Source organism: Carassius carassius, chromosome 17, assembly GCF_963082965.1.
Source record: "Carassius carassius chromosome 17, fCarCar2.1, whole genome shotgun sequence".
In the NCBI taxonomy this organism is placed as follows: domain Eukaryota; kingdom Metazoa; phylum Chordata; class Actinopteri; order Cypriniformes; family Cyprinidae; genus Carassius; species Carassius carassius.
In genome coordinates, this window is record NC_081771.1 from 1,798,685 (window position 1) to 1,823,873 (window position 25,189).

General features: G+C 37.1%; 1 protein-coding gene across 1 annotated transcript in view; it reads left to right on the top strand.

Moving 5' to 3' along the window:
• The window catches only part of LOC132160715 (cadherin-22-like), a 207,984-nt gene that overhangs the window by 128,814 nt on the left and 53,981 nt on the right, over positions 1 to 25,189 (top strand). The window contains exons 4-7 of the mRNA XM_059570374.1: positions 10,814 to 10,933; positions 15,189 to 15,356; positions 20,008 to 20,195; positions 21,311 to 21,567. Coding sequence (XP_059426357.1) covers positions 10,814 to 10,933; positions 15,189 to 15,356; positions 20,008 to 20,195; positions 21,311 to 21,567 — 733 coding nt within the window. The remainder of the gene's footprint in view (positions 1 to 10,813; positions 10,934 to 15,188; positions 15,357 to 20,007; positions 20,196 to 21,310; positions 21,568 to 25,189) is intronic.

A 25,189-nucleotide genomic window follows, 5' to 3' on the forward strand; every position in this document is an offset into this window, starting at 1 on the left:
CCAACCCCGAGATAAGTCTCTGGACCAGAGGGTCTCCAGTGGGTATGGGATGGAGAGCTTCCACATCAGCTTATTGTTTGATCTATATTTGATGATCGTGCCAATCTAGACTTGTGTGTGGAGATGCTAGCAGGGGAAAACAAACCAGCCCGGCCTGCCCTACACAAGCCCTGTTTAATCCACATCCACCACCCCGTGTTACTCTGCAAATATTAGCAGGATTTTGGGCTGCTGTGGGTGAAGAAGGGCCACGTCTGCTGAACTCTGATGATGTCCGTGTGATTACTTCCTAGGGCTGTGTGCTTTCCTTCTTATAGAGACACTGTAGCGAATCACACTGCACACTGCACTTCACACTGTCCCTCTGCAATGCATGGATTATTGAAATACAGTCGCAAAAACATCCTGTCCGAAAACATGTTGTTCTTTTTAATTAAAACCTGCATGCTAATTAAATCAGCTACTGACAGACAGTTGGGTGATTAATGTGCTTAATTGTCATGAAAATAATGTCAAAAAGCAAATGAGGCTTGCTTTAAGACTTTTTTTTTTGCATTATGCAAAACATAATTACTGATTATTAAAAGAAGAAAAAACTCAGATATAATTTGATAACAGTTGTTATATGCATATGTTATATGCTCATCAAGGCTGCTTTTATTTGCTAAAACAGTTCAAACTGTAATAATGTGAAATATTGTTACAATTGAAAATCAGTGTTTATTTATTTAAGGAATATACACCTTTACTATCACTCTTTAATCAATGTAAAATATTATTACTGAATAAAATATTTATAAAATAAATTAAGTAGCACAACTGTTTCCTATATATATATATATATATATATATATAGAGAGAGAGAGAGAGAGAGAGAATGTGTGACTGATAGTAGAGCACAACCTGTTGCTAAAACTCTTGAGCATTTCAGTGTATTTTTTACTTCTTTTTCTCACACACATTTGTTAGGCTATTTTAGAAGAACAGTAAAAATAAATAAATAAATAATCCAAAATAAATAATAAATAAAGGTTGCACATATTCAATTCCCAGCCCGCTCTTGCATGATGCTGAAGCTATATAGGATGCTTTTTTTTCTTCCATCTACTTCTGGGCCAATATTTGCACTTGCTAGAAAACACAGAGAGCTCAAACACACAAATATTACACTCCAGACCACAGGCTTTCCTTCTCTCACACGTAACCCTTTAGTGTTTAGGAAATGAAGCTGGACACTCTTACGAAACAGTGAAGTAGCATGACATCAGATGGTAGTGCTAGACTCTAATGTGAATCATATGCATGTACTTTGATACCAAACTAGAAGAGAATGTTCTCAGAACCTATTTAAGTTATATTAATATTTTATGGAATGTTCTTATAATAACTTTGTTCTCATAAAATTGAGAGAAAACAGTCTTAGAACAACATTCTCAGGAACATCCTTGATGTTATTTAGATTTTATTTGGACTTAATGAACATTCCCGTAATGTTGAGAGAAAATGCTCTTAGAATGTTAAAAAATAATGTTCAAATAACGTTATATTTCAGGTGAAAATAAAGTCAGTAGAACATTTTAGGAAACATTTTTGTAACCTTTAACCCTATGGAGTCTGAGGGGGTTTGGGGGCATTGAAGAAGTTTTGAAAAAGTGATGACGTTTGTGTTTTTTTCAGTATCTTATGATTACACTTTAATTAGCCCAAACTGGGCTACAATGATATGTGACTCTGGACCACAAAACCAGTCATAAGTGTGTACATGTTTCGAAATTTGAAATGCTTTTCATTGATGAATGGTATGTTAGGATCGAACAATATTTGGCAGAGATAAAACTATTTGAATATCTGGAATCTAAGGATGCAAAAGAAAATCACCTTTATGTACAACATATTTCCGTGGAACATGATCTTTATTTAATATCCTAATGATTTTTGGCATAAAAGAAAAATCAATAATTTTGACCCATACAGTTTATTGTTGGCTATTGCTACAAATCGATTTAAGACTGCTTTTGTGCTCCAGGGACACATATGTGAGCACTTTGTTTTTGAAAAAACAACGTTTATGCATGGTTGGTAAAAAAAAAAACTAAAATCTAAAAGTCACTGAAATAAGGCCCTAAAACACATACAGAACATTTGTTCACAAGACTTTTGAGAAATGGATGTTGTAGACTAGTTTTTTTTTTTTTTGCCACAAAATGTTGGGAAAATCAAAAACAATACATTGATTTAACAGTTGTAAAACATGTTTTGTGATAGAATGCCCTTAATTCAAGAGAGCGACAGTGGATTTGAATGTTTCGTGATTCACACCTGAGAGACAAAGACCTCCCATAATGATCCATCAGTCAGTAATGTGTCTGTGAAGCTGGCAACAACGTAAAATAATGGGCCTTTGTATTTTATTTACAACACGGTATAATCAAAAACACATTACTGATCTAAACACTGATCTGAAAGTTTCCACTGTATATAAGAGAACTTGCCTTTAACCATTTTTTACCAAAGCATTTTTAATAGATTAGATTAGATTCAACTTGGTCACTGCAGATGTAAGGTACAAGCAGGGGCGGATCTACCGGGGTGGCATGGGGTGGCAAATGCCACCCTAAAAGAAAGCCTTGCCACCCCTGCTGCCACCCCAGTTGGCAGCAAAAAAATTAAAAGTTGTGGCCAATTTGAAAATTTACGAGCACGAACTAACGTTACAGTGGTGTAGTCTCCTAAGTGATACGTTACCCACTTTTAGAAAGCTTGAGGATACATAACAATTTCGTTTTGTGTCAGAACTTTCACACTTTCAATCATAAATTCATCCTGTCTGTTTTTGCAAAAAAGTTGCAAAGTGACGGATTGAATCACGGAACTTAGTCAGAAATAGAATAAAGCAGAACATCACGGAATTCGGCCATTTTTGAATGAACAAATCAAAAGTAGGGCTGTACATTTAATCAAATCTCGATATGGACTAGTGTCTGTGAATATTAAAGATCTTGTTCTACACGTCTCTGGGAATGAACGCTCAATGTGTGCTCTACTACACCAGGCTCTGTACTAAACACAAACACACACACACTGAACCACACGCGATGTCTTCAGATATATTGGGGTGGTGCTAGCGCAGTGGATAAGACACATGTCTTTGGTGTGAGAGACCCGGGTTCGAATCCACTGTGAGACACCAATGTGTCCCTGAGCAAGACACTTAACCCCTAGTTGCTCCAGAGGTGTGCGACCTCTGGCAAATGTGGCAATTGTAAGTTGCTTTGGATAAAAGCGTCAGCTAAGTGAATAAATGATATTAACACATGATGTAGGCTACACATGTGCACGCCAGCGCACTATGAGAGTATTTCACCATTTCATTTAATTAAACTATCGTCATTCATTCATTCGTATCGTATACACAGACAGAAACCGCAATGTCTTTAACTTGAAGAAATTTAAACAGAAATATAGTACTATTGCACAGTAGAGTATGATATACTTCAAGTAGGCCTAATAGCTAATAATAATAATAATTTATTAAAAAACACAGAAACTCGGTCTACAACCCACCACTAATGTCTATAACCCTCCAAAATAAAAGTTCGGTCTAAGAAAATATGTAAGAAATTGCACAGTAAAATATACTTTAAAAAAGATATACTAAAACTATATTTTAAAGGAATATCACACAAGTTTTCATAGATGTTTTAATTTAAACTTGCCAAAACAATAACACCATATTTTTCAAAAACTATTTCTAAAAGTACATTTGTATTTGTGCCTATAATGTTAATTTATTTATTATTATTGTCAGCTAATAAAACCTATGCTTCAGGGACTATATTCATATAACATCTAAGGTTAAATGTAGCTCTTGACTGGTTGAGTTAGATGGTGATTATCACTAAACAGTAGAACATCAGTTAAGTCTCCCCAGCTGTAAATGTCACTGGCTGTTAACACCTTTGACTTTAAAGGTGTTTCTTATAATAATTTAAAATCAGATAACACTTAATCCTTCATAATGCTCTCAATTACATGTCGATGAATACTGTATGCATTAGTGAGTGTGGTGGTGCTTATGGGGGAACGCTCTGGCACAGGTGTGAATGAGGTGCGGATCACAGTATACTCACTACAAAAAACAAAGTTTAAATGTGACACTGGTTTAAATGGTGTAAATCCTGCTGAATATGAAGCGTTGTTGTTGTTATATATATATATTTCTTATTTTGTATACAGTCAGTCAAAAACAGTATGCTTCTGTGACGATCGCGACCCAGTAAGACACAGGTAGAGAGAGAGATCCAAGTGCAGGTATGTTTTATTGGGGTAATCCAAATCGTAGTCAAAACAGCCAGGGTCAAAACTAGAATACAGTCCAAAAACAAACAAACAAAGAAGGAACAGGAAAGGGAACGGAACGGGAACTCGGAATACGAGGAATCTCGGAGGACTAGAAGACAGGAGCATGAAAGGAAAGGACTCCATACAGACAACAGGAAAGGACTGGTAAATATAGGGAGGCCAATGACAATTAAGTGAAGGCACCTGGTGCAATTAGCAGGAGTGCTATTACTGTGATGAAGGGACAAGGCTAGTGGGAATTGTAGTGCCTACAGTGAAGTGCCTAAGGGGAAGTGAGCCCACTAGTGGACACCCAGGGAAACAGAGACTAGACAGCGTGACATTACCCCCTCCTCCACGGAGCAGCAGCCAGATGCTCCACCCGAACCCAAGAAGAGACCAAAGACACAAATAGACCAGGAGGGAGGTGGAGCGGCAGAGGACCAGGGGAAGGGACGGAGGGCCAGGTAAAATGGGGAAACAGAGACAAGAGGACCAGGTAAAATGGGGAAACAGAGACAAGAGGACAAACACAAAAACAAGGAGCCCAGGAGGGAGGTTGACCGGCGGAGGATCAGGGGAGGGACGGAGGGCCAGGTCCTTAGAGGGAAACAAAGACAAGGAACCCAGGAGGGAGGTGGACCGGCGGAGGATCAGGGGGAGGGACGGAGGGTCAGGTCCATAGATGGAAAGCAGACAGAAGAGCAAAAACAAAACAACCACAAAACACAAGTCCAGGAAGGACATAACGTGACGCCCACCAGGGCGGAGCAGAAGACCACCACATCCATGCGGTCGAGACAGAAGCCCACCAGGGCGGAGCAGAAGACCACCACATCTGTGTGGTCGAATAAACAGGAGAGCAAGTCTGGTTAGGCAAGTCTGAAACAGAGAACATGAACAAGTTAAGGGTAGCCTCTGTGGCCACGACAGGATCAGTCGGGCGCTCAGAGAGTTCGACTGAGACATGACAAGGCTCTGGAAGTTCCGCAGAGGCGAGGAGAGACTCTGGTAGTTCAGCCGAGTCGAGGAGAGGCTCTAGTAGTTCAGCAGAGACGTGGAGAGGCTCTGGTAGTTCAGCAGAGGTGTGGAGAGGCTCTGTTAGTTCAGCAGAGACATGGGGAGGCTCTGGTAGTTCAGCAGAGACGTGGAGAGGCTCTGGTAGTTCAGCAGAGGCTTGGAGAGGCTCTGTTAGTTCAGCAGAGACATGGAGAGGCTCTGGTAGTTCAGCAGAGGTGTGGAGAGGCTCTGTTAGTTCAGCAGAGACGTGGGGAGGCTCTGGTAGTTCCACAGAGATGTGAAGAGACTCTGGTAATCCCATGGTGTTTATACTGGATTCCAGAAGATCAATGCTGACTTGACTCTGCTCATGAAGATCATTGGTGGCCTGACTCTGCTCATTAAGATCATTGGTGACTTGCATTTGTTCATGAAGATCAATGGTGACTTGCCTTTGCCCATGAAGATAGTCGGTGACTTGACCTTGCTCATGAAGAATACTGGTGACTGGATCTTGCCTGTGAATTTCATTGGTGACTTGCCCTTGTCCATGAATTTCACCGGGGACTTGACTTGACTCCGGAGTGCCAACGGTGACTAGCCCTGACTCCGGAGTGTCAACGGTGACTAGCCCTGACTCCGGAGGGTCAACGGTGACTAGCCCTGACTCCGGAGGGTCAACGGGAACCTGACTCGACTCCGGAGGGTCAACGGGAACCTGACTCGACTCCGGAGGGTCAACGGGAACCTAACTCGACTCCGGAGGGTCAACGGGAACCTAACTCGACTCCGGAGGATCAACGGGAACCTGACTCGACTCTGGAGGGTCAAGGGGAACCTGGCTCAACTCTGGAAAGTCAACTGTGGCTGTCTTTCTGTGCAGAGGCGCTGGACAAGCAGCCATCTTATGCCATGACTCTGGACCGGTGGCCATCTTGGGCAGTGGCGCTGGGCTAGCGGCCATCTTGTGCTGTGGTGCTGGGCTGGCGTCCATCTTGCATCGTGACGCTGGACTGGCGCCCATCTTATGCTGTGGCGCTGGGCTGGCGGCCATCTTGCATTGTGGCGCTGGGCTGGCGACCACCTTGTGCTGAGGTGCTGGGCTGGCGTCCATCTTACCTCGTGGTGTTGGGTTGGCGGCCATCTTGTGCAATGGCGCTGGACTTGCGGCCATCATGGGCAGTGGCGTTGGGCTGACGACCACCTTGTGCTGTGATGCTGGGCTGGCAGACTTCTTGTACAGTGGTGCTGGGCTGGCGGCCACCCCACCGGAAGAGACAGGAGTGGCTGGGGCATCCCACGGAAGCCGATGCTGCAAGTAGCACACAAATTCCCAGAACCCAAATGTGTCCAACTGAACCGTTTCCTCTTGAGGAACCAGGTCATCCAGCCCGGTATTAAAATAGTCCTTTAGGGCCGCATCATTATATCCCATGCCCTCGGCCAGGGACCAGAACACCTGTGCCATGGCACCCACCTCATTGCCCTCTTGGCGGAGGGTGGTCAATTTTAAATATTTAGTTTTCCGCTCCACCATACTGGCTGGGGAACGAGAAACATCAAAAGACATAACGCTGGATCTTTAGGGGATGGAGTCCTTCTGTGACGATCGCGACCCAGTAAGACACAGGGAGAGAGAGATCCAAGTGCAGGTATGTTTTATTGGGGTAATCCAAATCGTAGTCAAAACAGCCAGGGTCAAAACCAGAATGCAGTCCAAAAACAAACAAACAAAGAAGGAACAGGAAAGGGAACGGAACGGGAACTCGGAATACGAGGAATCTCGGAGGACGAGAAGGCAGGATCACAAAAGGAAAGGACTCCATACAGACAACAGGAAAGGACTGGTAAATATAGGGAGGCTAGTGACAATTAAGTGAAGGCACCTGGTGCAATTAGCAGGAGTGCAATTACTGTGATAAAGGGACAAGGCTAGTGGGAATTGTAGTGCCTATGGTGAAGTGCCTAAGGGGAAGTGAGCCCACTAGTGGACACCCAGGGAAACAGAGACTAGACAGCGTGACAGCTTCCCCTCTCACACATCTGCCACTCATCACCTGTGTCTTAACCTTAATGCCTTTCCTGTGATAATGCCCCTTACTACTATCACACTTCTATCTCCTATTAAGTGTGATCATTGTATGGTCAATTATTCCTTGTATGTTTCAAATGCAAGACATTGATTGCATGAGATTAAATTTGTAAATGGCAGCCTGTGGCCTTTTGTAGTGTGTTCATATACTATTTATCATCAAACTGTTATGACTGTGACTAAATTCAGTAAATATACGTCTGCCATATGTTGCCACCCCTCAAAAATTCCTGCCCCCTTCTCGCCACTCCACCAATATTTTTCTAGACCCGCCCCTGGGTACAAGGCAATGAAATGCAGTTAGCATCTAACCAGAAGTGCAATAAGCAGTAAGTACAGAATATACAAGGTCTACAATATGTACAATAACTATACAGATAAGTATTATGAACATAATTTACAGATTTTAAATACTATCAGCATGATATACAGATAGGTGTACTATGAACATACTATACAGATGGATTATGTAAAAGTTTATGCACACTATAGGAATAACTATTTTACAGTCTTTTAACATTATTATAAAATTATAAACATTAATAAATCTGTTTTTAAATGTCACTATAAAAATGATTTTTCAAAGCAGATAAAACAAAGATTACTGGCATATATGTTTTACTTCAAAATGTCACATTTAATTCAATGTGTTACTTGCAGCTTCTTTCTGATGATTTACTAGAAATTTCTGAGCGAATATTGTTTCCAAGAAAGCCTTTCACCAAATCTGATTTATGTTACTGACTTAGACTTTAACTGATACTTAGATCTTTGAAAATGAGTTTTTACGTAAATATCTATTTAATTAGCAACAACACAATTCCAAAAAAAGCTCTATTGAAATAAAAGAGCCCTGTAAGATGAAATGAAATAAAATGCTAGTCAACACTGTTAATGCATCAAGCCTGACTGGCCTTTTTTCTTCATCTGATAAATAGTTTCCAATTCATGTAAGTCTAATTGTGTATGTCTCCAACTCCTCGAGTGTGTTTTTCTGTTGTGTTCCCAGGAGCCACCGCAGGGCACATAAACCAGGATCTAATGACCCCTTAGTGAATCCGAGGCTGTGCATTAATGTGCTTCCTCTTCCTGTTTGGGTGTAAACACAATAAAATAGCATTTGCATTTATATAGTTTTTCACCAGTTGTGTTACTCGACTCAGGGCGGGCCGTCGGACAGCTTCATGCTGATTATTACCTGTGGAAAATTAAGATAAGTAAGTAATCCCATGAAAGGAAATAGCTTCTGCATCTCCACTCAAGAGAAATGCAATCTTACAGTTCGATTTTTAATGCAATGCAGACGGTTTTCAGAGTTATCCTGGAGCGGAGTAGGCATTCGTGATCTTTTGAAGATTGTGCTTTTTTCCCCTGAAAATGTTGGGGAGTTATTTGTTGTACTGAATGCCGATATGCACAGTCTGTTTCTTTAATACACCAGCAAATCTTCCTGGCAGTAAGTTTGCCTCCGCAGCCCCATTAGGCAAAATAGTGCGCTATGAAACAAAACTCAACTTGAAAGAGCGGCCGCACACTGAAACATGTTAGAATATCCTCTGAGTTTTATCAGAGCGTTTGATGTTTGCTTGTGCTAAACGGATTGAAGGTTTGAGAAAGCAGAAAGCTACCAGACAGATAGCGATCGGGGAGTTTGGCTTCGGTGAAAACTCTTTAATGATAAAACATTGTCCTTTTCTGGAAGCCCTCAAGGGAGGCTGTACGTGACGGAAGACAAACAAGAATCTGACACTTCTCGTTAATTAACCTAATTAGCATAGGTCTATTATGTGGCCGGACAATATCGTGACAGGCCTTGGTGGGAGACTGCAACGATGACCTTTTGCGGACACCACCAGCTGTCAGCAATTACCTGAGAGCGAATAAAAACTCTGGAGTGCTTCAGCACTGCTTTACGCTACATATACTGTCACCGAGCGGGCAAGAGTTGTCTCTTAAATGCTTTTATTATTTTATCAATCATGCATTAAACTGATGGGTTTTTTTTTCAATTCAGTTCATGTTTATTTATATAGCGCTTCTAACGATGCACATTGTTGCAAAGGAGCTTCACAGAAAAAGATGTTTCTGCAAGTTATTAGTGGTGGTTATGTCAAAGTCATGTCTAATGTTACATTTTTCGTTTGTTTGTTTGTTTTTTAAATAAATGCTGTTATCTTGAAAAATCGTGAAAAAATTGTATCATGGCTTCGAAAAAAAGAAAAAAAAGAAAAGGTTTTCAACCAGTGTTATTTTGTTGCAGTTGTTGTTATTTTTTTATCTTTATATTTTCCATTTTAATATTAGCATTAGTTTTAGTTTAGTTACATTTTATTATTTTTGTTTCTGATATTTCTATAAGTGTTATATAAGTTTGTCTTTTATTTTCTATTCATTTATTTGTTTGTTTATTTATTTTAGTTTATCATGTTAAATAAAATGAAAATAAGAAACTGCCCTGAAAACTAGCTGAAGTAAAATAAGTTTAAAATAAATTTAATTTTATTTTATTTTATTTTATTTTATTTTATTTTTCATTTATTTATTTATTTATTTTTGTTGTTTTATTACTTTTTTAAGACAATTTTGTTTTATGATTTTAGTCTGTTTCAGCTATAATAACCCTGTTTTCAGCATTTATAATAATAATAATAAGAAGAAGAAGAAGAAGAAGAAGAAGAAGAAGAAGAAGAAGAAATGTTTCTTGAGCAGCAAATTTAAAAAAAAGTATATATAATATAGTGTACTTCTTTCCCCAGTTAGCACTATTCTGAAACATTCTGAACTTGATCGATTGATTGAAGCTCCATCTTATTTGCATCAGATTTTCAGAGAATACAGTCTGTTCCTTGCACACAGTTATCTTATTCTTTCTTAGACTTTCATGCTACTTCTCTGTCGTTTCTGGAGCTCGACAGACGTGGTCACAGTGAGCTGTTGTTGTACAGAAAGAGCTTTGTAGAGATTCCTCCAAAACTCTTCTTTTGTGAGAGAAAGTCGTACAGGTTTGGCGTGACATGAGTGTGAAAACTCCTTCTTTAAACTCTTGTGTGTTTTATCTTCTCCCGTCTGCGTTCTCCAGGCTTTTCTTGCGAGAAGCTTGCATTTTCCCCCTCTGGAATAAGGTCCATTAAACTTTATAGGCTGCAGGCTTTGCTTTAGTTAAAACGTGTGACTAAATGTAAATATGTGCTTTGTATCAGGAGCCAGGAGGCAGTTGAGGCACGCACAATTGACTCAGAAAATGCACTGAATAATTGTATTTAAAGTACAGCTAAATGCAGTGGAAACACTTATGATTTGATGCTAATCAGATGTTGTTTCTCTTGATCAATGCTGTCAGTGTGAGGCTCGTTCTGATGTAATTTATGTGTTTGACCGCAGGTACGTCGGTGATGAAGGTTATGGCCTCGGATGCTGATGATCCGACCTATGGAAGCAGCGCTCGGATAGTTTACAGCGTTCTGGAAGGAGAACGGGTCTTTACTGTTGACCGACAAACCGGTAAGTGCAGAAACGAGTTCCCTATCATCTCCTATTGAAAGATCATATTTATTCATGTCATCAATTGGATACTCCTCATTGCTGCATTTGCACCCAAACATCACGATGAAAAGGTTTTCCACTCACTTAGTTCAACTTTTCGAGCTATGACATTTTAGTTTTAGGGATTTTATTTATTATTAGTAGTATTTATTTACTGATAGTTGTTTATTGCTTTCAATAGGCTTCACTATAATTCAGTCTTGGTGATTTTCACTTGTAAGTGCACCAGCTCTTAGTACTGAGTTTATCACAAAAAGCCCCCAAAAAAGTGTCCTAACTAAATGACCCCAAACCTTTGAATGATAAAATACACATTTTTATCCATAAATGAGCGTGCTCTGACTCTGAAAAATATGTACATTCCTTAAATAATTCTGAAGCAAGTTTTGTTTTGATTTGGAGATGTGTAAGTAAACTTCAGACGGACCGTCATCACGGGAGTTTCCAGGGAATATCTCAGCTTTTGTTTCCTGCGTTCATCCCCCGGGGAGCTGGAACTAAACTTTTAATGATTATTTTTTTCGGGGCCGGCGGGCACGAGACCTGAGAGCAGCGGATGATAAATGTCTTCGCCTTCCTTCTGATCTGAGAAAAGTTAGATGAGCTGGAAGCAGATGACCTTGTTTATTTCCCTAAAAAAACTGCATTAATCCCTGGATGGGCTTTTAGTCTTTGACACGGGATAAATAAAGAGACTAGTTAAGCAGTTTGATATTAATATGAGTTTATTAGATCCAGTGTTAGTGGCTTGTGTTTGAACTATGGCTTCTCATCTCACGCTCTCCAAATCTACAAACTGTTTGATGATGTTCTCATTTGCTTCTGCAATTTTCTCAAATGAGAGGCTTTTCAGCCTCTTGTCGCCCTGAAATCACTAGCAGAATATAGAAGAAATGCTGCACCAGAAGAGGATGCTCTTTCAGAAGAAAGCAGTCTCTTCTGCTTACCAAGCCTGCATTTATTTGACCAAAAATACAGTAAAAACAGTAAAAAATTTACATTTTATTGCAATTAAAAATAAATGTTTTGTATATAAATATACTGTAAAACGTAATTTATTCCAGTGACCAAAGTTGAATTTTCAGCATCATTACTCCAGTCTTCAGTGTCACATGATCCTTCAGAAATCATTAATCAATCTATCTATCTATCTATCTATCTATCTATCTATCTATCTATCTATCTATCTATCTATCTATCTATCTATCTATCTATCTATCTATCTATCTATCTATCTATCTATCTATCTATCGATCTATCATTGTGCACAATCTGAGAGTATAGAATTATAAACATGTATCTGTATAGCATCTGATATCATTTGATCATGGAGACATTTTGAAATCTAGATGATATTTCAGCCAAATGTTCCACTTGATCTCATAGTTCTCTGGAGAAACAGTTGAGATATTAAAAAGATCTGAAGTTCATCAAGTGCAGTGTCTGACCATAACCCACCAGGAACTCCATGTGTCCTTCAGAGGTGTTTCCGGTGGAGTGCTTCAGACTGTACTTGTAATGGATCTGACCTCAGGTCCTCATCACAGGGAGAGAGTGAACAGTGACTTCAGCAGCACAGATGTATCCCACACACAAACATCGCCGATGGCTAGCGCTTCCTCACCGGGAATGCAGATCTCTAGAGCAGAGAGCCGAAGAAATGCAGATAGAAACTGACAGACAGCCAGACGAGCAGCTGTATGTCGCACAAACCCACAAGAAACGCCAAATTGTTGTTCCCTAAGGTGTTTGACTACAGGAACAGCACATTGTATTATCTAATGTTCAGAAGGTTTGAGAGTAGTGCAGTTTGGAGACTGAAAACTTATTCTGGTCATATTTCACACCACAATATTATATATGTATGTATGTGTGAATGCAAATATTTTATATTATAGTTTTGTTGTTGTTTGGTTTAAAAATATGATGTTGGGGAATTAAAAAGTTGGCATTTATTATTATTGTTGTTGTTGTTGTGTGTGATATTACTTTCTATAGAATTCAAGTACATTTTTTGTTTCAGAATGTCTTTACATTAATGCAAATTTGAGAGAAGTATTATTTTTGTATTATTTAAATTTGTAAAAAAAAAAATCAATAAAAAAACATAATAATTGTTTACAAATATGATGTTGGGGAATTATATATTTAGTAATTATTATTATTATTATTATTACAGTAAAGACAATGGCACCTTACATTGCTTAATTGTGATTAAAATAATATCACAGTAAAAAAAAAAAGAAGAATAATAAAAATAATAATGCTCATAAAAGGGGCTTTTCGAATTCAAATATATAAAAAAAATTAAAAAAAAGAAGAACTTTTCCGAATAAAGAACATGGCATAATGCATTTTTTTATATTTTTTTTGCTGGCAGTACTTGCTCTGGGGAAATTATGTTAGATTAGTTCAGCGATAACAAACGACTCTTATCAACAGTTGCATTGATTTTGTCAGCTTTACACCAGCGCGTCTGACTGACACAGAATGAAAAGCACAGGGCTTTGATAGTGATTTAATGGGCTCTTTAATGTAGATGTAAGATTGTGGCTGATGAAATCTTTCACTCATCGCTACTGTAACGTCTGCAGTCGTCTCCTGCCGTTGGACTGACAGTGATTGTTAGAGGCTTGTCACATTTCATGTCAAATTCGCTGCATCCAGTCGTGCTCATGTGACATCAGGACAGGAGAGAGAGAGAGAGAGAGAGAGAGAGAGAGCGGGAGGAAAGGTTATACGCAACAGGTTCTGTTTTTTCAGCTTATCTTTTGCCTGCATTCTTAAAAAAGGGTGATTTTAGGTTTCCCTGTGATGTGAACAGAATAAAGGAGCGGCGCAGCAGGAATGTCAGGCTGGCATGTGTCCTTTACCATTCTCATAATTTCCATGCCTGTGTCTAACCAATGCCATGGCAACAAAAGATAATTGCAGTCCTTCAGGGCAACACAGTGCCATGGTCTTTATTTCACTCCCAAAATATCTTGATTCCAGGACCAGTGTTCCTGTGGCGAATCACGTTTAGAGGAGAAAAGCAAGTCATTTACAGACCTTCATGGCTTTTGAACCATCCTAGTTTTGTGTTTAGTTGCGAATCACTTATCTGTTTGATACCTACAGTACAAGTGTGAGCTTCACCAAACCTGTAAAGAACAAGGTCTGGTTCAAAATTATAATATACGATAAAAATGGTAAATATAATATAATATAATTGAATATTTGTTGGTATTAGCTTTTTTATACTTTTCTGGTTTAATTTTAATTTTGGTTTACATTTTTATAATTTCTGTCTCTTTAAAAAAAAAAAAAAGAATAATATATTTTATTCAGCTTAACTGCAGGTTCAGTATGTGTGTGTGTGTATATATATATATATATATATATATATATATATATATATATATATAATATTATTATTATTATTTTTTTTAATTAGCGTTTTATATTTTATATTTTCAATTTTCATTTAATTTTATTTTAAGTTTTTGTAATTTTGTGGCATGCTTTTGTCATTGTTATTTTTTCTCACATTTAATAATATTTTGAATCAGATTTTCTATTTTTTATTTTAGATTACATTTTCGTTTTTTTGGTAGGTGCTTTGTCTTTCTTTTTTATATTTCTATTCAGCTTTGATTTAGTTTTACTGGATTTCAGTTTTTATTTCAGCAATTCAGTTTAAAGTAATTTCAGTTTATTGCATCTATTGAATTAACTCCATCGAATATTTATATTTTATTTTATTTCAGCTATATTTCAGTTAACTAAAGCTATTTGAATTGTATGGTTTGGGTAAAAATTATTTTTAATTGTTATGAATCTCAAAAGGGAGCATTTCTGGAGCAATTTTCCATTTCTGCAAAATATTGTATGGATGGATAATTTGAGTGAAATACATTCGTCAGGTTTTTTTTTTTTTTTCATGGTAGCAGAAACCTTTTTATTTTGGGTGTCATTTCTGTCTCCATGCCAAAAAAGGGGGGTGACTAGTAAGGGGTTAATTGCATTCAAAGTTCCTTTGAATTGAAGTTAATTCTAAGAGCATAAAATAACTATTAGTGATTTCAGACATGTGAAGCTTTTCGTGTGACCTTTAAACACCCATCAATCCACCTCTCTCTCTCTCTCTCTCTCTCTCTGTCTCTCTCTCCCTCTGTCTCTCTCTCTGTCTCTCTCTCTCTCTCTGTCTCTCTCTCTCTCTCTTCGTCTTCAGGAGTGATCCGGACGGCCGTGGCGGATCTGGATCGTGAGACACAGGACCGCTACGAGCTGGTGGTCAAAGCGACAGATATGGCAGGCCAAATGGGCGGCCTCTCCGGATCCACTACTGTGACCATCGTGATCACGGATGTTAATGACAACCCTCCGCGCTTCCCTCAGAGTGAGTGCGCTTTGCCACGTGTCCTTTGGGTGAATGCTGTCATCAGAACAGCCATCTGACAGATTCTTCAGCACATGCTCACCAACAAATGCCCTTGCAAAATAAAAATTGTGATTTCCAAGTCATAAAGGTTAATAAATAAGTAACACTCATTTTTTAACATTAGGTAATGCAATCGATCAGTCTTACTCAATAATCAATTAGACTCATCAGTAAAGAGCATAAATAGCAGTTTATCCATAAAATCTGTTTTACACATTATATGAAAAAGTAAAGCTCTCTTTGTGCAACTGACGTGGCCACCTTGATAAAATTATTGTTATAATTTCTATTTTAAATGATTTGTTTAAGTGCTCAAAAGACTTTTCCAGATGGCAGTGTGTGTGATTTTTGCATTGACGTTCTGTAATGCTGGAAGAGCACAGCTCTGTTTGCTTTGGCTCACTTTGAGTCGACTAATGCTGTGGAATCATTGAGCAGCTCCAGCTATAAACTAATAAAGCACAGAATATGTCCCTGCTAATGCGAATGCGGCACAAGCCAGACACTACTTGAAAACCTAAACAATTGGAACAAACTAACAGAGTTTTGTATTGCAGAAGTGACACCAGCAGGCTGTGAGATGAATGTTGCTATTTGCATTTGCTCTTGAACATTCATCTACTTGTAGAGTCTCTTCTATAGAGAAAAAGGGTGGTTGGTTTGTTAGTATTTGTGACCCTGGAGCACAAAACCGGTATGGGTCGCGGGGGTATATTTGTAGCAATAGCCAAAAAAACATTGTATGTGTCAAAATTATAAATTTTTCTTTTATGCAAAAAATCATTAGGATATTAAGTAAAGATCACGTTCCTATCCAATGTCCTACCGTAAATATATCAAAATGATTTTTTTAATTAGTAATATGCATTGCTTAGAACTTCATTTGGACAACGTTAAAGATGATTTTCTCAATATTTTATAAAAATGTATATATAAATCTCAGATTCCAGTTTTTTTAAATAGTTGTGTCTCACACAAATATTGTTCGATCCTAACAAAGCATAGATCAATGGAAAGGCTTTTTTTCTTTTCTTTTTTTTTTCTTCAGATAATACATGAATCAAAATTTCTAAAAATGGACCCTTATGACTTTTTTTGTGGTCCTGGGTCACATTTGTGTTTTTCCAGTCTCAAATAGATGTTTGATTGCTTTGTCCAGTGCTTTTACTCTTCATTGATAAGCTGATGCTTCTGTTGTCTTAAAGGAGTAGTTCACCCACAAATTAAAATTTGTTGAAAATGTGCCCTCAGGCCATCCATTTGTATCTTCATCAGATTTGGATAAATCTGTCATTTCATCACTTACTCACAAGTGGATGCTCCGCAGTGAATGGGTGCCGTCAGAATGAGAGTCCAAACAGCTGATAAAAACATCACAATAATCCACAAGTAATCCACACCACTCCAGTCCATCAGTTAACATCTGGAGAAGCTTCTGGAGAAGCTGAACCAAATCCATCATTAAGATGTTTTACCTTTAAATGATTCCTCTATCCATAGTTTCTTCAGTGAAAAAGTAACAGTGAAAAACATGAAAAACATGAAGTCTATACCTGAAAAGAAATTGTTTGGATTTTGATGTGAGAGACAACAGGAGATGGGCTTTTTCACAGGAGGAACTAAGTGTTATTATGGATTATGGACTCATATTTTAGGGGAAGCAACAGTTTGAAGTTAAAAACGTCTTCATGAAGGATTTGTTTCTTTTGTCTTGCCAAGACATTAACTGATGGACTGGAGTGCTGTGGATTACTTGTGCATCATTGTGATGTTTATATCAGCTGTTTGGGTTCTAATTCTGACGGCACCCATTCACTGCAGAGAAGCCATTTTTGTTTTTGGTGAACGGCTGTTCAAATCTTCTTCGTGAGGATGAGCAACTGATGGCTTTGAGAAGTTTTGAGGTTATTCTTCCTTTAAATCAAAGACTCTCATCAAAAAAAGTGGCTTTTTTGTTGCTGCCAATGGCTGAGTGTGAGTGCCATTAAACCTCTGCTGTCAGTTCTGAAGATTTTAAAATATTTATTTTATATGTGAATATATAGTAAAATGTAATTTATCCCTGTGATGCGCAGCTGAATTTTCAGCATCGTTCCTCCAGTCTTCAGTGTCACATGATCTTCAGAAATAATTCTAATATACTGATTCATAGAACCACATTTTACATTAAAATACATACGAAAAATCATGAGATCACGTTTATACGTTTCATATTAAAACATTTGAAAACAAATGCCACTAATGACTCAAATGAATCATTCCGTTGAGTTATGAACTGATTCATTGAATGATGAATGATTCACAGACACATTCTGAACATTTCTTTAAATAATCTTCGAATCAGACTGACTTGTGTTTACTAGAGAATCACATATCATCTCTTAACCTCAGTGCTCGTGCTTCGTCTGTCTAGAAAGATTTATACATAATCATTAAGAATTGATTTCTCTGTGGAGAAAATGAATGGTCTGTTTACATCCACGAGTCGATTTAATTCGAAGCTGTTTCAACAGGAACGCAACACAATGTCAAACCTCGCTTTAATAAGCACCCTGGCCTTACATAATGTACAGTCTGTAATATATGTCATGTAGGCAATATGCCTGAGTGCAGTATGTGTCATAACGGAGTATAGATTTCAGTTGGGCCCACAATACAAAAAGCAGCTTAATGAATTAGAGGCTAGAGCAAAACTGGCATAAATGAGGCTTTTGTGGAGAATGAGAAGGTAAAAAAAGAGGAGAGAGTCATCGAAATATAGAGAAAAACAGACATCAGGGCATGTGAGACAGTATTACAGCGAGTCTCTTTGCTGTAATAAAGCTAATGCTGTTTTCCTCTGGAGGAAATGGAAAGGGAGGATGGAAGAACAACAGAAAAGAGAACATAATACCCCAATGTGTTTCATTGCTCTTTATACAGTGTGGCTGCAAACACACACACACACACACACACACACACACACACGGGTCCTGCTTCCAGACATGAAGTGTATTAAAGCATTGGCCTCGTGCTCCGCTCTGATGTGAACAATGAGACAAAGTGCTTTTTATTTGTCTGAGCCTGTGATGTGTATTACAGCCGCGCTGGCCTCCGATACGATATAGAAGTCAAACACATGCATACTGACTACAGAATATGATCTGTCTGACATGATGCCTGAAAATAATCAAATGCATATCCATATCCATTGAAGTATTATATTTTAAAACTCAAGATAATCAGACATTGTGATGTGCACCAAATTCTGCACATTAAAGTTGTTCAAAAGTGTCAATAAAGACATTTATAATGTTGAAAAAAGATTTAGGTTTCAAGTAAATGCTGTTTCTGTTCATCAAAGAATCCTTTCTTCTTTTCACACAACAAAATATGAAACAGCACAACGGTTTCCTGCATGAATAATACATATTAAATTGCAATAATATAGTAATGTGTTTGCTGTATTTTTAATCAAATAAATGCAGTGTTGATGAGCATAAGAATTACATTGCTATGCACTGTTTTGTTTTTGCATATAAAACGAATAGGATATATTTACATTTAGACATTTAGCAGAACCTTTTATCCAAATCGATTAAGAAATGAGGACAACAGAAGAAATCAAAATCAACAAAAAAAGCAATTATATGCAAGTGTTATAATAAGCAGGGATGCACATAAGTGGTCCGCAAGTCGCATGCGCGACCATAATAAAAAATGCGTTATATAAATATGTTCTGACAGCGCATTTGCGTACCGACATGGTTGACAGCTGTTAATGCACAATTACCATTTTAGATCACAAACTGTACTATATAAGTTTTATTTTCAACCTGAAAGCATAAATCTAGGCTATGCCTACTGTTTCAAAGCACAATACAAAACTGCGACATTCATCCACTGACGCTCTTTAATCAGCAGCGCTAAATCCAGAAGCACCACCCGCCAAAATAAAAGCCTGCTGATTTTAAGTTTGAATATAATAAAAAAACTGTTGTTTATTTATTTTTAGACGCTTTTTTCCAAAGCGACTTAAAATTGGGGAATAGATAAAGCGATTCTTCTTAAAAAGCCAAACAAAGTAGTAGTATATTTATAAGCATTTTATTTGTAAGTTTATATACTATAAAATAAATGCATTTGTATTTAATGCTAGGACTGCTTTTTATTTTTAATAATATTATCACACACTATTATTTAGTTTATTTACTATTATTTATTTTTTTAAACACTAAATAAATTGTAATAATATTATAACTATTATTAATTAATTTTTATAGTTGCATTTAATGGGTCACGCTATATGCAGTGTGAGGACCAAACCAAATCTCCATGTTCTCTTATGAGAACCAGGCTGAAAAAATTACGTGCACCTCTGATAATAAGCCTCAGTTAGGATATTTAGTGAAAAATGGTGCAAAAAAAATTCACACTTTTTTTTCTGTTACTTATAAAAAGCAATGCTTTTAAGGCATCCAAAGCAAATACACGTTTGTATATTTATTATCATCAAAGGTTTTTTGTCTTTTACTGTATTCCCCAGTCCTAATAAGCATGCATTCTCTCCACAGTGTGTCAACATGAATGGAAGCCATAGTAAAAGTATCTTCCTCTCTTTCGCTCACAGAGATGTATCAGTTCTCGGTCTCGGAGGATGCGGCCGTTGGGACGTCGATCGGCCGGGTGATCGCGACAGATGCAGACATGGGCGAGAATACGGATATGAGTTACCTGATCAAAGACGAGGAGGGCGGAGAGCTGTTCAGAGTCTCCACTGATGGAGATACACAAGAGGCCATCATCACCATCAAAAAGGTAGATAAAAGACATTTCATGCTCTGAAGGTCATCCTGCCCTTCACATGTGACCGAATGATGTAGTTTGTTGATAGATAGTGATTTTTAAACATCAAGTAGTGATTCAATACAGCACCAAAATGTGTGTGTATATATATGATGCATCAAATGCAAAAAAAATGTGTGTGTGTATATATATGATGCATCAAATGCAAAAAAAATGTGTGTGTGTGTGTATATATGATGCATCAAATGCAAAGAAAATGTGTGTGTATATATATGATGCATCAAATGCAAAAAAATGTGTGTGTGTGTGTATATATGATGCATCAAATGCAAAAAAAATGTGTGTGTGTGTGTGTATATATGATGCATCAAATGCAAAGAAAATGTGTGTGTATATATATGATGCATCAAATGCAAAAAAAATGTGTGTGTGTGTGTGTATATATGATGCATCAAATGCAAAGAAAATGTGTGTGTATATATATGATGCATCAAATGCAAAAAAAATGTGTGTGTGTGTGTATATATGATGCATCAAATGCAAAAAAATGTGTGTGTGTGTGTGTGTATAAGATGCATCAAATGCAATGATGCATGTCTGAGCCTGAGATATGAAAAATCTATGTTTTATTAAAGGGAAATGTTTATTGAATTTGATGCATCAGGCTTTTATAGCGTATATAGTATGTAAATCAAGTGAGATTTTTGTAACAGTAAAAATGCACTTAAATATCAGTGGTCGCTCTATATCTCCAATAATATGTCTTAGTAAGTTGAGATGTAAATTATGCAAACATATAACGCAGTGATTGAGAGCTGGAGAAATCAAGGCTCCTTTAGAAGATGTGAGATGTTCTGGAGGCTTGTGAAGATCATTCCTCCGTTGAGGAACAGTGAAAGAAAAGCTTCTGGAAACAAACGCTCCTCAAAAGATCCGATTTGAGACTCTAAAACATGATTGATGGAGAATCAAGTAAAGCTGAGCTGAGTTCATCTGGAGATATTACTGATGTTATTCTGACCTTTACTTGACAGCAAATATGTGTGCAATTATAATAAAAACATTTAGAGCCTTAGAAAGTGTGTATTTGTAGTCTTTATAGTTTCTAAATGTCTCTTTCCTTTCAGCCTCTAGACTTTGAGAACAAGCGCTCTCATAATGTGGTCGTCGAGGCTGTGAACAAACAAGTGGACCCTCGTTTCATGGATCTCGGCTCTTTCCGGGACCAAACCATCGTGCGGGTCAGTGTGTCAGATGTGGACGAGCCTCCCATCTTCATCCCTTCGATCGGCACCATCATGGAGGTTCAGGAAGACGCTCGCCTGGGAGCGCTGGTCGGGATTGTGACCGCCAGAGACCCGGATATGGATAACGTTCCCATCAGGTACAGTACAGTCCATAAATAAACCAGACAACTGAATGTACACAAGTATCATCATTTAGGGATTTCATTTGGAAATACAGCATGTCATAAAATGGGTCGTGAATGCTGTTTTATTTTGAATGTAAGGTCAGCGCTGTGATGGGATGTTGTTTCAGGAACATTTCCTACTTGTATATTTAATTGCATTTTGCATGTTTTAAGATGTTTTAGTATAATATACGCTTCTGTTGAGTTTACTGCTGAGCTTTATTATTTTATTTTATTTTTATTTAAACAAAAATAGAGTTTACAGTACAAAATGTTATTAGATTTTCTGTGTCCAACATGTTTGTGTGTCTATCAGTGATGTGCGGGTTGATCCAAAATGAGCGGGTGCCTGCAGTCATAGTTTTAATGATATTCAGGTCGCGGTCGGTCGGGTCGTTTGAAATAAAGATGCCAATTAAACCTTGGTAATTTATATAGTACTAGACACAATTTTGAAATACATAGGCCTACACTTTATTGGCTGAATAACTGGCTCGAAGATGACGCTCGTGCTCAGTCTGCAGGAAGAGATGGAGGCGGCAAGAGAAAAGGTGAAGACGCTGTTTTTGGTAAAACATGATTTTGACGACTTCACTGAGTTTTGTTTTATAGAAAACTCTTTTTAAAAGGTTTTTGTTTTGTATAAATTGTATCTTAATTTTGATCGATGTTTCATCAATCAATTGCCTGTATTTAATAAATAAGAAGCAAATATATAGGAGACAATGTATTGAGGCGCTGGCACGATCACTTGCATTGTATGTGAACTCAGCTTGTGCCTCACAGATTTGAGAAATTTATTACAATATAAACAATATAATTACAATATAATTACAATATAAATAATATTACAGAAAGCTTGAAATGTCTACTTCTAAACAATAATATTAAAACCAAAATAAATAGGCTACTTTCTGATTATGTAATCCATATGAAATGTGCATTTCTCTCTGGCGTTCATGGCGAGTCAGCATCGTCAACTTCATCTCTTAGCAGCGACACCGAAAACACCAGTTTATTACTAAACAATTAAATGTCTCCTTGCTAATTTAGACACATTATCATTACTTTAACTGGTTCTTTGTGGCAAGCTATATGCGTGCGGTCATAATGCTTATTATCCTGTAGGGTATAGCCTATTTAAGTATTTAAGTTAATATAAAGGGGCGATTTGTCCACGAATGGCTTAAATGAACAACTAAAGTAATTAGTCGGAGGCAGCCCTTATTCCACATGTTTTCGAACCAGCAGGCCATTCTGGGTTGAGCGAGCGACATCACAGAATGAGTGAAAATATTCAGACATTATGAGCTTATTGACGATTTTTTTTTATAATTCTTGACAAAATGAGAATATATTAAGTTTTTTTTTTTTTTTTTTGCCTAGTTCCTACGTCTATGTCCCAATGATGCTACGATGAACATTTACTACTTTTAAAAAATGCGGCTCAGCAAGCGGGTCGGGTACAATATTTTCTTTTTCAATATTTTCTGGGCTAGTTGAAGACGTCGGTCGGGTGCGTTTATACATTGACCCGCGCATCACTGGTGTCTATATAATAAGATATGATGGACTTTACATGATAATAACTAACCAACCAACATAAATAAATAAATAAATAGTTTTACACTGCATATGAATATTGGCAACATTCTAATTGATTTTCTTTTTTTTTCTTTTTAATATACTTTTTAGTATTTTTGTTGTGCTTATTTATTAATTGTTTTTTTATTTAAATACTAATAACTGTTAATTCATTAGTATTATTTATATACATTTATATAATGTTATCAACTATTTTGATAATCTCTGAAAGAACCACATACTAATTATTGATTTTTTTATATACGTTTAAAGAATGTATAGATTTTATTTAGTTTTTTTTTTCATTTACATTTAGATATTATTTTTAGCAATTTTGTCATGTTTCTGTTATTTTTATTAGTTTTTTTTAAGAAAGTAAGAAAGACATTGAATAGAGAAAGAAATCCTTTTATTCAACAAGGATGCATTACATTAATCAAAAGTGTCAGTAAAGGCATTATGATATTAAACAACACAACAGTTTTCATCATCGTAATAATAAGAAGTGTGCAGAAAATCAACACCGAAAATCACACATTTGAATGATTTGTGTATAAATCACATTATAGAAAGACTGCAGAACTTTAGGCCTGAAATATTTAGTAGTAATATGCCCAGACATTTCTAGAAAAATTGTTGCATGGGCAAAACTTTGTTGCACAACTCTGAAGCTATAGATCTTACAGGGTCTTTGAATTTAAATACATCATTACGCTTGGCAGCGACGGTGCTTTATCAGCTATTTTATCACAATACACAACTACAGTGACTGTGAGCCTCAATGAGATGAAGTGAAAAGGCAAAACAGTTTGTTTATGTGTGTATTTGTGCATTTGTGTGTGTGTGTTCACACGCTGGCCACAGTCCACTTCTTCTTAGTTTAGACAAGGATCAATTTCCTCCATTGAGGAGCCTATTACTGGAGATATATATCGAGTCATGGAAGCGTAACAAAGTGTGGCTCTTGGAATGTGCTCCCATTATGCTATGGGCATCTTGGCACGCACAGTTATCAACCTGCCATCCTTCTTTACAAACACACACACACACACACACACACACACATGCGTGCCGTCCAGAAAAGCCTCTTCACCTCCAGGCCTTGGGAAGCATGTCAAATGTCTGCTCGATCGCAAAAACTTTCTGTCTGCCGTTGTGTAGTCTTGCGTGTCCAGAACTGTGACTCCAGGCATAAAGTCTGGTTCACACTGCGGCTCATTCTGGCCAGGAACCGCACGATTATTTGGGAAGAGACAGCATGACTGACATGTGACGTGATCGAGCACAGTTTGTTTTTATATGCCTTTAAGGGGCAGGTTTATAAGAAATAGATTATACTGCAAAAATCTGGCATTGAGAACCACTCGAAAATTGTGAGAGATAAAGATGCATAGTGCATGGTTTTCAGGTATAAGAAAGATTTTTTTTTTAATCATTTTTCAATCATTCATAGTGAAGTGCAAAATAGATTTTCATAAATTTTCAGATGTGAAGATAGATTCAACATGGGATAAACAACAACGAACACAGCATCACTGCTTTTGTTTTACATTTATATTGCCAAAATTAGAATTATATAATTATATAAATATAGCTATAAACTACAGCTGTAACTTGATATAAAATGTAAATGTAAATCTAAATATATTTATGTACTATTGTATATTTCTTTTCATTTCTGTTTTTCAGTGTTGTTTTAGTATTATTTAATTTTATACTACTACATACATGAATAGTATAGTATTTATTGATATTTAAACTTTTTATTTTATAGTTATATTTTCAGTAATTTTGTGCTTTTTGACAATTTTAGTATTTTTTCATAAATATCATTTATTTTATTTTTAGATTTTGCCAAGACAACTTTTTAAATGTAATAGTTAATATCAACATTTTTAGACATTATTTTATCCAAGTTTTAGCTAACAATAACCACATTGTTTTATGGTCATGAACTAATTTTCTGTCAGAGGCTGTAGGGGTGTTTCATCCACTAAAACAGATGTCAGAT